General features: G+C 43.7%; 1 protein-coding gene across 2 annotated transcripts in view; it reads right to left on the bottom strand.

Moving 5' to 3' along the window:
- Window positions 1-15,667, bottom strand: part of FIG4 (FIG4 phosphoinositide 5-phosphatase) — an 84,100-nt gene that overhangs the window by 2,406 nt on the left and 66,027 nt on the right. For both annotated transcript variants that reach the window (XM_038761065.1, XM_038761066.1), the window contains 3 exons: window positions 15,402-15,597; window positions 13,312-13,394; window positions 11,448-11,528 (listed from right to left, as the gene is read on the bottom strand). In XM_038761065.1, coding sequence (XP_038616993.1) covers window positions 11,448-11,528; window positions 13,312-13,394; window positions 15,402-15,597 — 360 coding nt within the window. The remainder of the gene's footprint in view (window positions 1-11,447; window positions 11,529-13,311; window positions 13,395-15,401; window positions 15,598-15,667) is intronic.

The raw sequence follows: 15,667 nt of genomic DNA, 5'->3' as shown, positions 1-15,667 counted from the left end.
ACATATCTCTACCCTATTGTTTAGCACGGGGCACAAAGTAAGTGCTTAACAAACACCACAATTATTAACATATCTCTACCCTATTGTTTAGCACTGGGCACAAAGTAAGTGCTTAACAAACACCACAATTATTAACATATCTCTACCCTATTGTTTAGCACGGGGCACAAAGTAAGTGCTTAACAAACACCACAATTATTAACATATCTCTACCCTATTGTTTAGCACGTGGCACAAAGTGCTTAACAAATACCACAATTATTAACACATCTCTACCCTATTGTTTAGCACAAGGCACAAAGTAAGTGCTTAACAAACACCACAATTATTAACATATCTCTACCCTATTGTTTAGCACTGGGCACAAAGTAAGTGCTTAACAAACACCACAATTATTAACATATCTCTACCCTATTGTTTAGCACGTGGCACAAAGTAAGTGCTTAACAAATACCACAATTATTAACATATCTCTACCCTATTGTTTAGCACGGGGCACAAAGTAAGTGCTTAACAAACACCACAATTATTAACTTATCTCTACCCTATTGTTTAGCACGTGGCACAAAGTAAGTGCTTAACAAACACCACAATTATTAACATATCTCTACCCTATTGTTTAGCACGGGGCACAAAGTAAGTGCTTAACAAACACCACAATTATTAACATATCTCTACCCTATTGTTTAGCACTGGGCACAAAGTGCTTAACAAATACCACAATTATTAACACATCTCTACCCTATTGTTTAGCACAAGGCACAAAGTAAGTGCTTAACAAACACCACAATTATTAACATATCTCTACCCTATTGTTTAGCACTGGGCACAAAGTAAGTGCTTAACAAACACCACAATTATTAACATATCTCTACCCTATTGTTTAGCACGTGGCACAAAGTAAGTGCTTAACAAACACCACAATTATTAACATATCTCTACCCTATTGTTTAGCACGTGGCACAAAGTAAGTGCTTAACAAATACCACAATTATTAACATATCTCTACCCTATTGTTTAGCACGGGGCACAAAGTAAGTGCTTAACAAACACCACAATTATTAACTTATCTCTACCCTATTGTTTAGCACGTGGCACAAAGTAAGTGCTTAACAAACACCACAATTATTAACATATCTCTACCCTATTGTTTAGCACGGGGCACAAAGTAAGTGCTTAACAAACACCACAATTATTAACATATCTCTACCCTATTGTTTAGCACTGGGCACAAAGTAAGTGCTTAACAAACACCACAATTATTAACATATCTCTACCCTATTGTTTAGCACGGGGCACAAAGTAAGTGCTTAACAAACACCACAATTATTAACATATCTCTACCCTATTGTTTAGCACGTGGCACAAAGTAAGTGCTTAACAAACACCACAATGATTAACATATCTCTACCCTATTGTTTAGCACGGGGCACAAAGTAAGTGCTTAACAAACACCACAATTATTAACATATCTCTACCCTATTGTTTAGCACGTGGCACAAAGTAAGTGCTTAACAAACACCACAATGATTAACATATCTCTACCCTATTGTTTAGCACGGGGCACAAAGTAAGTGCTTAACAAACACCACAATTATTAACATATCTCTACCCTATTGTTTAGCATGGGGCACAAAGTAAGTGCTTAACAAACACCACAATTATTAACATATCTCTACCCTATTGTTTAGCACGTGGCACAAAGTAAGTGCTTAACAAACACCACAATTATTAACATATCTCTACCCTATTGTTTAGCACGGGGCACAAAGTAAGTGCTTAACAAACACCACAATTATTAACATATCTCTACCCTATTGTTTAGCACGGGGCACAAAGTAAGTGCTTAACAAACACCACAATTATTAACTTATCTCTACCCTATTGTTTAGCACGTGGCACAAAGTAAGTGCTTAACAAACACCACAATTATTAACATATCTCTACCCTATTGTTTAGCACATGGCACAAAGTAAGTGCTTAAACACCACAATTATTAACATATCTCTACCCTATTGTTTAGCACGTGGCACAAAGTAAGTGCTTAACAAACACCACAATTATCGTGGCACAAAGTAAGTGCTTAACAAACACCACAATTATTAACATATCTCTACCCTATTGTTTAGCACAAGGCACAAAGTGCTTAACAAACACCACAATTATTAACATATCTCTACCCTATTGTTTAGCACATGGCACAAAGTAAGTGCTTAACAAATACCACAATTATTAACATATCTCTACCCTATTGGCACGGGGCACAAAGTAAGTGCTTAACACCACAATTATTAACATATCTCTACCCTATTGTTTAGCATACAAAGTGCTTAACAAACACCACAATTATTAACATATCTCTACCCTATTGTTTAGCACGTGGCACAAAGTAAGTTCTTAACACCACAATTATTAACATATCTCTACCCTATTGTTTAGCACGTGGCACAAAGTAAGTGCTTAACAAACACCACAATTATTAACATATCTCTACCCTATTGTTTAGCACATGGCACAAAGTGCTTAAACACCACAATTATTAACATATCTCTACCCTATTGTTTAGCACGGGGCACAAAGTAAGTGCTTAACAAACACCACAATTATTAACTTATCTCTACCTTATTGTTTAGCACGGGGCACAAAGTAAGTGCTTAACAAACACCACAATTATTAACATATCTCTACCCTATTGTTTAGCACGGGGCACAAAGTAAGTGCTTAACAAACACCACAATTATTAACATATCTCTACCCTATTGTTTAGCACGTGGCACAAAGTAAGTGCTTAACAAACACCACAATTATTAACATATCTCTACCCTATTGTTTAGCACGGGGCACAAAGTAAGTGCTTAACAAACACCACAATTATTAACATATCTCTACCCTATTGTTTAGCACGTGGCACAAAGTAAGTGCTTAACAAACACCACAATTATTAACATATCTCTACCCTATTGTTTAGCACGGGGCACAAAGTAAGTGCTTAACAAACACCACAATTATTAACATATCTCTACCCTATTGTTTAGCACGGGGCACAAAGTAAGTGCTTAACAAACACCACAATTATTAACATATCTCTACCCTATTGTTTAGCATGGGGCACAAAGTAAGTGCTTAACAAGCACCACAATTATTAACATATCTCTACCCTATTGTTTAGCACGTGGCACAAAGTAAGTGCTTAACAAACACCACAATTATTAACATATCTCTACCCTATTGTTTAGCACGGGGCACAAAGTAAGTGCTTAACAAGCACCACAATTATTAACATATCTCTACCCTATTGTTTAGCACGTGGCACAAAGTAAGTGCTTAACAAACACCACAATTATTAACATATCTCTACCCTATTGTTTAGCACGGGGCACAAAGTAAGTGCTTAACAAACACCACAATTATTAACATATCTCTACCCTATTGTTTAGCACTGGGCACAAAGTAAGTGCTTAACAAACACCACAATTATTAACATATCTCTACCCTATTGTTTAGCACTGGGCACAAAGTAAGTGCTTAACAAACACCACAATTATCGTGGCACAAAGTAAGTGCTTAACAAACACCACAATTATTAACATATCTCTACCCTATTGTTTAGCACAAGGCACAAAGTGCTTAACAAACACCACAATTATTAACATATCTCTACCCTATTGTTTAGCACATGGCACAAAGTAAGCGCTTAACAAATACCACAATTATTAACATATCTCTACCCTATTGGCACGGGGCACAAAGTAAGTGCTTAACACCACAATTATTAACATATCTCTACCCTATTGTTTAGCATACAAAGTGCTTAACAAACACCACAATTATTAACATATCTCTACCCTATTGTTTAGCACGTGGCACAAAGTAAGTTCTTAACACCACAATTATTAACATATCTCTACCCTATTGTTTAGCACAAGGCAAAAAGTAAGTGCTTAACAAACACCACAATTATTAACATATCTCTACCCTATTGTTTAGCACATGGCACAAAGTAAGTGCTTAACAAACACCACAATTGTTAACATATCTCTACCCTATTGTTTAGCACGGGGCACAAAGTAAGTGCTTAACACCACAATTATTAACATATCTCTACCCTACTGTTTAGCATACAAAGTGCTTAACAAACACCACAATTATTAACATATCTCTACCCTATTGTTTAGCAGGTGGCACAAAGTAAGTGCTTAACAAACACCACAATTGTTAACATATCTCTACCCTATTGTTTAGCACGGGGCACAAAGTAAGTGCTTAACACCACAATTATTAACATATCTCTACCCTACTGTTTAGCATACAAAGTGCTTAACAAACACCACAATTATTAACATATCTCTACCCTATTGTTTAGCAGGTGGCACAAAGTAAGTGCTTAACACCACAATTATTAACATATCTCTACCCTATTTAGCACCTAGCACAAAGTAAGTGCTTAACAAATACCACAATTATTAACACATCTCTACCCTATTGTTTAGCACATGGCACAAAGTGCCTAGCAAACACCACAATTACTATAAATGCCAAAGTGCTAAACACTGAAGTCACCACAATCAAATCAGACACAGTCCCTTGTCCCTCGTGGGGTGGCCAGTCTAAGGAAGAGGGAGAAAAGGCATTGAATCCCTCGCCAGGAAGGTAAATGACTTGTCCAAGGTCACACGGCAGGCAAGAGGCCCGAGGTGGGATTAGGACACCATACTTGCGAGTTGTATACCTCTGATTAGCTGCTCTCCGGTTGATTCAGAGCCAAAGCAGAAGGCAATCACTTGGACTGAAGCAACAAAATCCCCCAAATCTTTCATTTCCCATCCTCTCAAAATCCCAAATATCCTTAAAATGGTCTTCCTTTCCACTCAGACTGCTCCCACGCCGATCCAAGCACTCATTGACCCTTGAGTACGGAGAAGCAGCGTGGCATGGTGGGCTTGGGAGTCAGAGGACGTGGGTTCTAATCCCGGCCCCGCTGTGTGACCTCGGGCAGGCCGCCTAACTTCTCTGGGCCTCAGTTCCCTCATCGGTAAAATGGGCATTAAGCCCGTGAGCCCCGCGTGGGACAATAACTAGGACGGCATTTACTGAGTGCTTACTGTGTGGAAAGCTCGCCAGCTGTGTGACCTTGTCGAGTCACTTCCCTTCTCTGTGCCTCAGTGGCCTCATCTGTAAAATGGGGATGAAGACTGGGAGCCCCCCGTGGGACAACCTGATCACCCTGTATCCCCCCCAGCGCTTAGAACAGTGCTTGGCATATAGTAAGCGCTTAACACATACCATTATCATTATTATTACTAAGCACTTGGCAGCGTGGCTCAGTGGAAAAGAGCCCGGGCTTTGGAGTCAGAGGTCATGGGTTCAAATCCCAGCTCCGCCACTTGTCAGCTGTGTGACTTTGGGCAAGTCACTTCACTTCTCTGGGCCCCAGTGACCTCATCTGTAAAATGGGGATTAAGACTGTGAGCCCCCCGTGGGACAACCTGATCACCTTGTAACCTCCCCAGCGCTTAGAACAGTGCTTTGCACAGAGTAAGTGCTTAATAAATGCCATTATTATTATATTATAACAGGGTTGGTAGAAACTTTCCCTGCCTATAATGAGCTGACAGTCTAGACACAAGCGCTTAGTACAGTGTTCTGCACACAGTAAGCGCTCAATAAATACGACTGAATGAATTTGACCCCTGTCATTACGTAGAGATGAATTTACAAACTCCAAAGTACGGATGCACCAAGGTTTCTACTTGAAATCAGAGCAGCGGTTGTACAAGTAGCCTTTGACCCCTGTCATTATGGTAGAGATGAATTTACAAACTCCAAAGTACGGACGCACCAAGTTTTCTACTTGAACTCAGAGCAGCGGTCGTACAAGTAGCCTTTGACCCCTGTCATTATGGTAGAGATGAATTTACAAACTCCAAAGTAAGGATGCACCAAGGTTTCTACTTGAAATCAGAGCAGTGGTCAGACAAGTAGCCTTTGACCCCTGTCATTATGGTAGAGATGAATTTACAAACTCCAAAGTAAGGACGCACCAAGTTTTCTACTTGAAATCCGAGCAGCGATCAGACAAGTAGCCTTTGACCCCTGTCATTATGGTAGAGATGAATTTACAAACTCCAAAGTAAGGATGCATCAAGTTTTCTACTTGAACTCAGAGCAGCGGTCATACAAGTAGCCTTTGACCCCTGTCATTATGGTAGAGATCAATCAATCAATCAATCAGTCGTATTTATTGAGGGCTTACTATGTGCAGAGCACTGTACTAAGCGCTTGGGAAGTACAAATTGGCAACATCTACAGACAGTCCCTACCCAACAGCGGGCTCAGTCTAAAAAGAGATGAATTTACAAACTCCAAAGTAGGGACACACCAAGGTTTCTACTTGAAATCCGAGCAGCGGTCAGACAAGTAGCCTTTGACCCCTGTCATTATGGTAGAGATGAATTTACAAACTCCAAAGTAGGGATGCACCAAGTTTTCTACTTGAAATCAGAGCAGCGGTCAGACAAGTAGCCTTTGACCCCTGTCATTATGGTAGAGATGAATTTACAAACTCCAAAGTACGGATGCACCAAGGTTTCTACTTGAAATCAGAGCAACGGTCGTACAAGTAGCCTTTGACCCCTGTCATTATGGTAGAGATGAATTTACAAACTCCAAAGTAAGGATGCACCAAGGTTTCTACTTGAAATCCGAGCAGCGGTCAGACAAGTAGCCTTTGACCCCTGTCATTATGGTAGAGATGAATTTACAAACTCCAAAGTACGGATGCACCAAGGTTTCTACTTGAAATCAGAGCAGCGGTCGTACAAGTAGCCTTTGACCCCTGTCATTATGGTAGAGATCAATCAATCAATCAATCAGTCGTATTTATTGAGGGCTTACTATGTGCAGAGCACTGTACTAAGCGCTTGGGAAGTACAAATTGGCAACATATAGAGACAGTCCCTACCCAACAGTGGGCTCAGTCTAAAAAGAGATGAATTTACAAACTCCAAAGTAGGGACACACCAAGGTTTCTACTTGAAATCAGAGCAGCGGTCAGACAAGTAGCCTTTGACCCCTGCCATTATGGTAGAGATGAATTTACAAACTCCAAAGTACGGATGCACCAAGTTTTCTACTTGAAATCAGAGCAGCGGTCAGACAAGTAGCCTTTGACCCCTGTCATTATGGTAGAGATGAATTTACAAACTCCAAAGTACGGATGCACCAAGTTTTCTACTTGAAATCAGAGCAGTGGTCGTACAAGTAGCCTTTGACCCCTGTCATTACGTAGAGATGAATTTACAAACTCCAAAGTAGGGATGCACCAAGTTTTCTACTTGAACTCAGAGCAGCGGTCAGACAAGTAGCCTTTGACCCCTGTCATTACGTAGAGATGAATTTACAAACTCCAAAGTAGGGACGCACCAAGTTTTCTACTTGAACTCCGAGCAGCGATCAGACAAGTAGCCTTTGACCCCTGTCATTATGGTAGAGATGAATTTACAAACTCCAAAGTACGGATGCACCAAGTTTTCTACTTGAAATCAGAGCAGTGGTCGTACAAGTAGCCTTTGACCCCTGTCATTACGTAGAGATGAATTTACAAACTCCAAAGTATGGACGCACCAAGGTTTCTACTTGAAATCCGAGCAGCGGTCAGACAAGTAGCCTCTGACCCCTGTCATTATGGTAGAGATGAATTTACAAACTCCAAAGTAGGGACGCACCAAGTTTTCTACTTGAAATCCGAGCAGCGATCAGACAAGTAGCCTTTGACCCCTGTCATTACGGTAGAGATGAATTTTCAAACTCGAAAGTAAGGACGCACCAAGTTTTCTATTTGAAATCAGAGCAGCGGTCATACAAGTAGCCCCTTCCTCTTTTACGGAACAGCGATAAACAGAGAACAGATCCAATCTGTCCTTTGTCGTACGGGTGCTTTCATGATCCTACGCTAAATTTAGCAAATTTCCCCTTGCGGAACAACCAATATCATCTCCAACGGCACAGAAGAGTGAATACTCGTCTAAAAATAAGCGGTAGATTTTCTGATCATTAACAGACTCGGCGACAACCTCTTGGCCCCCCCCGCTTAACATATAAATGCCAAGAACCCACAATAGATCAAAGAGCAAACGAACCGGATGGATAAAAACCCGGACTAATTTTCGTTTTCAGAAAATATCTAGTCGTTGTGGATGGTTCTGGGCAGATCTCATATTGGGATGAGTCCTTCTGAGAAGCCAAGTAGCGCTATAATTGCTTAATTCTCCTAAAAATTAGAAGTGTAGAACATCCCATTAAATGAAATGTCCCGTGTTTATCACTGATTCAAATAAAATGAAAACGATTTAGAACTAAATCCTCTGTTCCTTCTATACAGCTGACAACTGGAGGTCGGGATTTGAACCCACGACCTCTGACTCCAGAGCCCGGGCTCTTCCCATCGAGCCACTCTGCTTCCAAGGCGAGACCTCATTTCCCCGTCTGCAGCTTCTTGCCGCTCTGGCAGATTAAGAATCACCCAGAGGTGATTTTGGAATCGTCTTTACAGAAAAAGACATAAAAGGACTAGTTTGACGTCATTAATTTTGATTAACAAACATTTCACAGACCACGTTTGCGCTACACTCCTGTAGTTTCCCCCTCCTCATCCCCCCGCCTTACCTCCTTCCCCTCCCCACAGCACCTGTATATATGTCTATATGTTTGTACATATTTATTACTCTATTTGAACAGTGCACATAGTAAGCGCTTAATAAATGCTATCGCTATTATTATTATTAATTTATTTTACTTGCACATATTTATTCTATTTATTTTATTTGTTAATATGTTTTGTTTTGTCATCTGTCTCCCCCTTCTAGACTGTGAGCCCGAAGTCGGGTAGGGACCGTCTCTAGATGTTGCCAACTTGGACTTCACAAGTGCTTAGTCCAGTGCTCTGCACACAGGTGTAAGCACTCAATAAATACGACTGAATGAATGAATGAACAAAAACCATTATTATTTGACCCCTGTCTACATGTTTTGTTTTGTTGTCTGTTTCCCCCCTTCTAGACCGTGAGCCCGCTGTTGGGTAGGGACTGTCTCTAGATGTTGCCAACTTGGACTTCCCAAGCACTTAGTACAGTGCTCTGCACACAGGTGTAAGTGCTCAATAAATACGATTGATTGAATGAATGAATGAGTTAAAATCATTTCCCTGTCATTTTGGGGAAAAAATGGCAACATTAGAAAGGCACATTTCTTAAAGGTCTTAACTGAAATCACATCTCCTCCAAGAGGCCTCCCTAAGCCCTAATTTCCCCTACTCTCTCTCCCTTTTGTGTTGGTGGAGAAAGAAAAGAAAGAAAGAAAGACAGAAAGGAAAAGAAAAGAAAGGAAAGGAAAAGAAAAGAAAAGAAAAAAGAAAAGAAAAGAAAAGAAAAGAAAAGAAAAGAAAAGAAAAGAAAAGAAAAGAAAAGAAAACAAAAGAAAACAAAAGAAAAGAAGAGAAGAGAAAAGAGAAGAAAGAGAGAGAGATGGAAAGGAAAGGAAAGGAAAGGAAAGAAAGGAAAGAAAGGAAAGGAAAGGAAAGAAGGAAAGGAAAGGAAAGAAGGAAAGGAAAGGAAAGGAAAGGAAAGGAAAGGAAAGGAAAGGAAAGGAAAGGAAAGGAAAGGAAAGTAGGAAGGAAGGAAAGGAAAGGAAAGGAAAGGAAAGGAAAGAAAGGAAAGGAAAGGAAAGGAAAGGAAAGGAAAGGAAAGGAAAGGAAAGGAAAGGAAAGGAAAGGAAAGGAAAGGAAAGGAAAGGAAAGGAAAGGAAAGGAAAGGAAAGGAAAGGAAAGGAAAGGAAAGGAAAGGAAAGGAAAGGAAAGGAAAGGAAAGGAAAGGAAAGGAAAGGAAAGGAAAGGAAAGGAAAGGAAAGGAAAGGAAAGGAAAGGAAAGGAAAGGAAAGGAAAAGAAAGGAAAGAAAAGAAAACACCAAAATGACTAGGCTTACAAGGAGGTTACCAGTGCTATCGAACTAATGTAAATGTAAGTTCCAAAGAGATCAAGACACTCAGAAAACAGTGAAAATTCACTAGTGGATTTTTGAAAAGCCTACTATAGGAAACGTAAATTTAACAATAATAATAATAACGATGGCATTTATTAAGCGCTTACTATGTGCCAAGCACTGTTCTAAGTGCTGGGGAGGTGACAGGGTGATCAGGTGGCCCCCCGGGGGGCTCCCAGTCTTCATCCCCATTTTCCGGATGAGGGGACTGAGGCCCAGAAACGTGAAGCGACTCGCCCCAAGTCACCCAGCTGACAGTTGGCGGAGCCGGGATTTGAACTCGTGACCTGTGACTCCCGAGCCCGGACTCTTTCCGCTGAGCCACGCTGCTTCCGAACTCAACCTCAGCCCCTCGACACTTAGGTACGAACCTGAAATTTATTTTAATGTCCGTCTCCCCCTCTAGACTGTAAGCTCCCTTCATGGCAGGGAGCGCGTCTACCAATTCAGTCACATTTTACTCTCCTAGGCGCTTACTACAGTGTTCCGCGCACGGTAGGCGTCCAATAACTCCATAAATCCCAAGAAGCAGCAGGGCGGGGTTGCTAAAACACGGGCCCAGGAGCCAGGAGGACCTGGGTTCTAATCCTGCCTCTGCCATTTGTCGGCGGGGCCACCTCGGGCGAGTCGCTTCACTTCTCCGTGCCTCAGTGGCCCCATCTGTACAATGGGGATTGAGACCGTGAGCCCCCGCACCGTGGAACATGGACTGATTAGCTCGTTTCCACCCCAGTGCTTAGTACAGTAAAAAAAGCAGCGTGGCTCGGTGGAAAGAGCCCGGGCTCGGGAGTCGGAGGACACGGGTTCCAATCCTGACTCTGCCACTTGTGTGGCCTTGGGCAGGCCACTTCACTTCGCTGGGCCTCGCTTCCCCCATCTGTAAAACGGGGATGAAGACTGTGAGCCCCCAACGTGGGACAACCCGATTACCGCTTAGAACAGTGCTTGGCGCATAGTAAGCGCTTCACAGATGCCGTCATCATCATCATCATCATTCATCCATTCATTCAACCGTCTTTATTGAGCGCTTACCGTGTGCAGAGCACTGTACTAAGCGCTTGGGAAGTCCAAGTTGGCAACATCGAGAGACGGGCCCTACCCGACAGTGGGCTCACAGTCTCTTATTATTATTATTAATCGTAAATACCATTTAAAAATACGACGACTTTTAGACTTTTAGCCCACTATTGGGTAGGGACCGTCTCTATATGTCGCCAACTTGTACTTCCCATGCGCTCAGTACAGTGCTCTGCACACAGTAAGTGCTCAATAAATACGATTGATTGATTGATTGATTGATTGATTGACTACTGTTTCCCGAGAGCACCGTTCGAGGGACTGGAGTAGACACAAGTTAAATTACTAAAGACTGGCTGATCATCGCCACTCCGGTCGTCGGAGCCGCTACTCACAGCTTTATAACCCCGTCCGAGGACTTCAAAAGTTGGTTGCTTCTGTCTTGCTTCTGCTTCCTCTGTCCCAGCTGAACAAACCTACAAACGACAGTAGAGAAAAATTCAATCCTTCCATCGTATTTATTGAGCGCTTACTGTGTGCAGAGCTTGGGAAGTACCTGTTGGCAACATGTAGAGACGGTCCCTACCCCACAGTGGGCTCACAGTCTAGAAAAATAAAATCGGCGGTGAGAGAACCCGCGGCGTTTTCTCTTCGGTTGGCGCCCGTCGGGAAGGCGGCGGCGGGAAATGGTCCGCGCCATCCCGCCGGGCTCACCGGAAAGATGGGTCCGGATCTCACAGCGAGGTGTACTGGGATGGAGGAAGACATTTTTATTTTTTTATTTTTTATTTTTTATTTTCATTTTTATTCCATTTTTATTTTCAGCGGGAAGACGGCTCGAACGTGGGGCTCGCGGTCTTCGTTCATTCAGCCGTATTTATTGGGCGCTTACTGCGTGCAGAGCACTGTACTAAGCCCTTGGGGAGTGCAAGTTGGCAACATCCCCTTCACCGTAAGAGGCGTGGACTGTTTCCAACCGGATCTCACAGCGAGGTGTACTGGGACGGAGGAAGACATTTTTATTTTTTTATTTTTTATTTTCATTTTTATTCCATTTTTATTTTCAGCGGGAAGACGGCTCGAACGTGGGGCTCGCGGTCTTCGTTCATTCAGCCGTATTTATTGGGCGCTTACTGCGTGCAGAGCACTGTACTAAGCCCTTGGGGAGTGCAAGTTGGCAACATCCCCTTCACCGTAAGAGGCGTGGACTGTTTCCAACCGGATCTCACAGCGAGGTGTACTGGGACGGAGGAAGACATTTTTATTTTTTTATTTTTTATTTTCATTTTTATTCCATTTTTATTTTCAGCGGGAAGACGGCTCCAACGTGGGGCTCGCAGTCTTCGTTCCTTCAGTTGTATTTATTGGGCGCTTACTGTGTGCAGAGCACTGTACTAAGCCCTTGGGGAGTACAAGATGGCAACATCCCCTTCACCGTAAGAGGCGTGGACTGTTTCCAACGTCCACAGCGCGTATTTACACCAGCGCTTAGCACAGAGCACGGCACCCGGTACGTGCTCCATAAATACCACCAAAAAGAGTTATTTTCAGGGATGCCTGACGGCAACTGAATAATCAGCCCCATTCTAGGATGACGGCTAGGCAGGAGCCAGGCTTTTTCTTCCCTGCGCTGTTTCTGATAACGGCGCGCAAGGGAATCTTTTACAACAGGTCATTCGTTCCTTCAGTCGTATTTATCGAGCGCTTACGGTGGGCAGAGCGCTCAGAAAATATAATTCGGCAACAGAGAGAGACCGTCTCTACCCAACAACGGGCTAAGAAGGAGGAGAAAGACAACAAAAAACAAGTGGACGGGCACCAAGAGCGTCCAAATAGATAGAATTATAGATTTATACACATCATTTATAAAACAAATAGCAGTTAACCGCCAGTTATTCCATATTAATACCCGATACCAACGAGGTGTTTCATATATTATATTATATTATCCTCCTATATATGAATATATGAATAAATGTTGGCTATGGACTGTCTCTCTCTCTCTATATATATTATCCTCCTGGCTTTGGTTTGCAGGTGGAAAGTTAGTCCGCATTTAGGATGGGTTTCAAATACAGTAACTTGGAGCTTGGCAGTGAGCTGGTATTTTTCGGGCAATTGGACCGGATTTCAATCGATCGCCGGGACGATTTATTTATCGCCGACGGCCGTCAATCGATCGCCAAGACGATTTATTTATCGCCGACGGCCGTCAATCGACCGCCGAGACGATTTCTTTATCGCCGATGGCCGTTTTACCTTGCGTAAACGGAGCGGTCGTCCTCTGACGGAACATCGGAGAGATTAATCCCGTACACGTCCTTCACGGGCTGAGCGACGTTCTGCAAGAGGGGATAAAAGAGAAGCGGCCTGGCTCAGTGGAATGAGCCCGGGCTCTGGAGTCGGAGGTCGTGGGTTCGAATCCCGGCTCCACTAGCTGTCAGCTGTGCGACCGTGGGCAAGTCCCTTCACTCCTCTGTGGCTCAGTGACCGCATCTGGAAAATGGGGATTAAGACTGTGAGCCCCACGGGGGACAACCTGATCACCTTGGCACCTCCCCAGCGCTTAGAACAGGGCTTTGCATGTAGTAAGTGCTTGATAAATGCCATTATTATTATTATTATTATTATAAGAGAACAGACGGTCTCCTTCAGACCCACAGCTATCCGGCGCCTTTCCAAAGACAAAGACCCAAACGACACCGAACGAAACGAAAACGGAGACAAAAACCGACTCGGGTCTTCCCGCCAAAGCGGTTCCGATCTTATTTTATCACGGTTTTCCGACCGAGGGCCACGAAAATCAGCAAATCCGAAAGTCAACGAGTGGGGGGCAATGGTGGACCATTTCATTCATTCATTCAATCGTATTTATTGAGCGCTTACTGTGTGCAGAGCACTGGACTAAGCGCTTGGGAAGGACAAGTCGGCAACTCATAGAGACGGTCCCTACCCGACAGCGGGCAGATTTGCGTCCATTACGTTCTAAACGGGATCCCGGATTCGAGGATGCCGACTCGGCAGGCGACGGGGCTCAGGATCTCCGTGGGGGTTGGAGGGAAAAATGATAGGGAGAGGAAGGAAGAGAGGGAGACAGAAGAAGGAAAGGGAGCTCAGAAGGGGTTGGGAAAAGAAAAAGGAGAATCGGAGAAATATGGAGGGGAAGTCAAGAAGCAGCGTGGCCCGGGCTTTGGAGTCAGTGGCCATGGGTTCAAATCCCGGTTCCGCCACTTGTCAGCTGGGTGACTTTGGGCGGGTCGCTTCGCTTCTCTGGGCCTCAGTTCCCTCATCTGGAAAATGGGGACGAAGACTGGGCCCCCCCGCCCCCGTGGGACCACCTGATCGCCTTGCCACCTCCCCAGCGCTGAGAACAGTAAGCGCTTAATAAATGCTATCATTATTATTACTAAATTGCTTTGCACACAGTAAGCGCTTAACAAATGCCACCATTATTATTATCATTACTATAGTAAGCGCTTAACAAACGCCACCGCCATTATTATTATCATTATTACCAAATCTCCACACCATTCCCGTACGCGATTCACGGCCCCGTCCATCCTCGTACCCTACTGCTTTATAGCTTAAAATCATAATAGTAATAACGGCGTTTATTAAGCGCCTCCTACGTGCAAAGCAGTGTCCTAAGCGCCAATCGGTGAACTAATCAAAAAGGGGATTTTCCGTGAACACGTGTATCTCACCCTCAAGGAGCTGGCCTTCATCCTAAGTCTCCACGACTACCTTGGACTCCTCCTTTTCATTCATTCATTCATTCAGTGGTATTTACTGAGCGCTTACTGAGAGCTCACCTCCTCCAGGAGGCCTTCCCAGACTGAGCCCCTTCCTTCCTCTCCCCCTCGTCCCCCTCTCCACCCCCCCCCCCCCATCTTACCTCCTTCCCTTCCCCACAGCACCTGTCTATATGGATATATGTTTGTACATATTTTTTTACTCTATTTATTTTTTTATTTTATTTGTACATATCTATTCTATTTATTTTATTTTGGTAGTATGTTTGGTTTTGTTCTCTGTCTCCCCCTCTTAGACTGTGAGCCCACTGTTGGGTAGGGACTGTCTCTATATGTTGCCAATTTGTACTTCCCAAGCGCTTAGTCCAGGGCTCTGCACATAGTAAGCGCTCAATAAATACGATTGATGATGACGATGATGATGCAGAGCACTGCACTAAGCGCTTGGGAAGGCCGAGTTGGCGACTTATAGAGACGGTCCCTACCCAACAGCGGGCTCACGCCGGCCACAAACAGGGAAGTTAAGCGACCCGGCCGAGCCGGGATTGGAACTCGGGTCCCGTTTCCGCGCGGCCGTGCTGCTTCTCCTTCCTTCACCTCCAGCATTTTGGCATGATCGCCCGCCTCCGACAGCTTCACGGGCGTCGAGCGCTGGGAAACGGAGCCCTCGTCCTCCCGGTCCGTCCCGGAGTCATCCTCGGAGCTGCTGGAGGCGGCCTCCTCGCTCGGGGGCGGAGGGGCGCTGGCCGCTGTTTTGCGCTGAAGAACCGCCTCCTCCCGACTGCTTTTGTTTCTAGCAAAAAAAAGTACAGTTTATAAAATCCACGGGGACGGATTCCAACTCACTTGAATCAATCAGTCGT

Source organism: Tachyglossus aculeatus, chromosome 19, assembly GCF_015852505.1.
Source record: "Tachyglossus aculeatus isolate mTacAcu1 chromosome 19, mTacAcu1.pri, whole genome shotgun sequence".
Lineage (NCBI taxonomy): Eukaryota > Metazoa > Chordata > Mammalia > Monotremata > Tachyglossidae > Tachyglossus > Tachyglossus aculeatus.
Note: the sequence above shows the minus strand (reverse complement) of the source record. Positions and strands in the feature narration are given on the sequence as shown.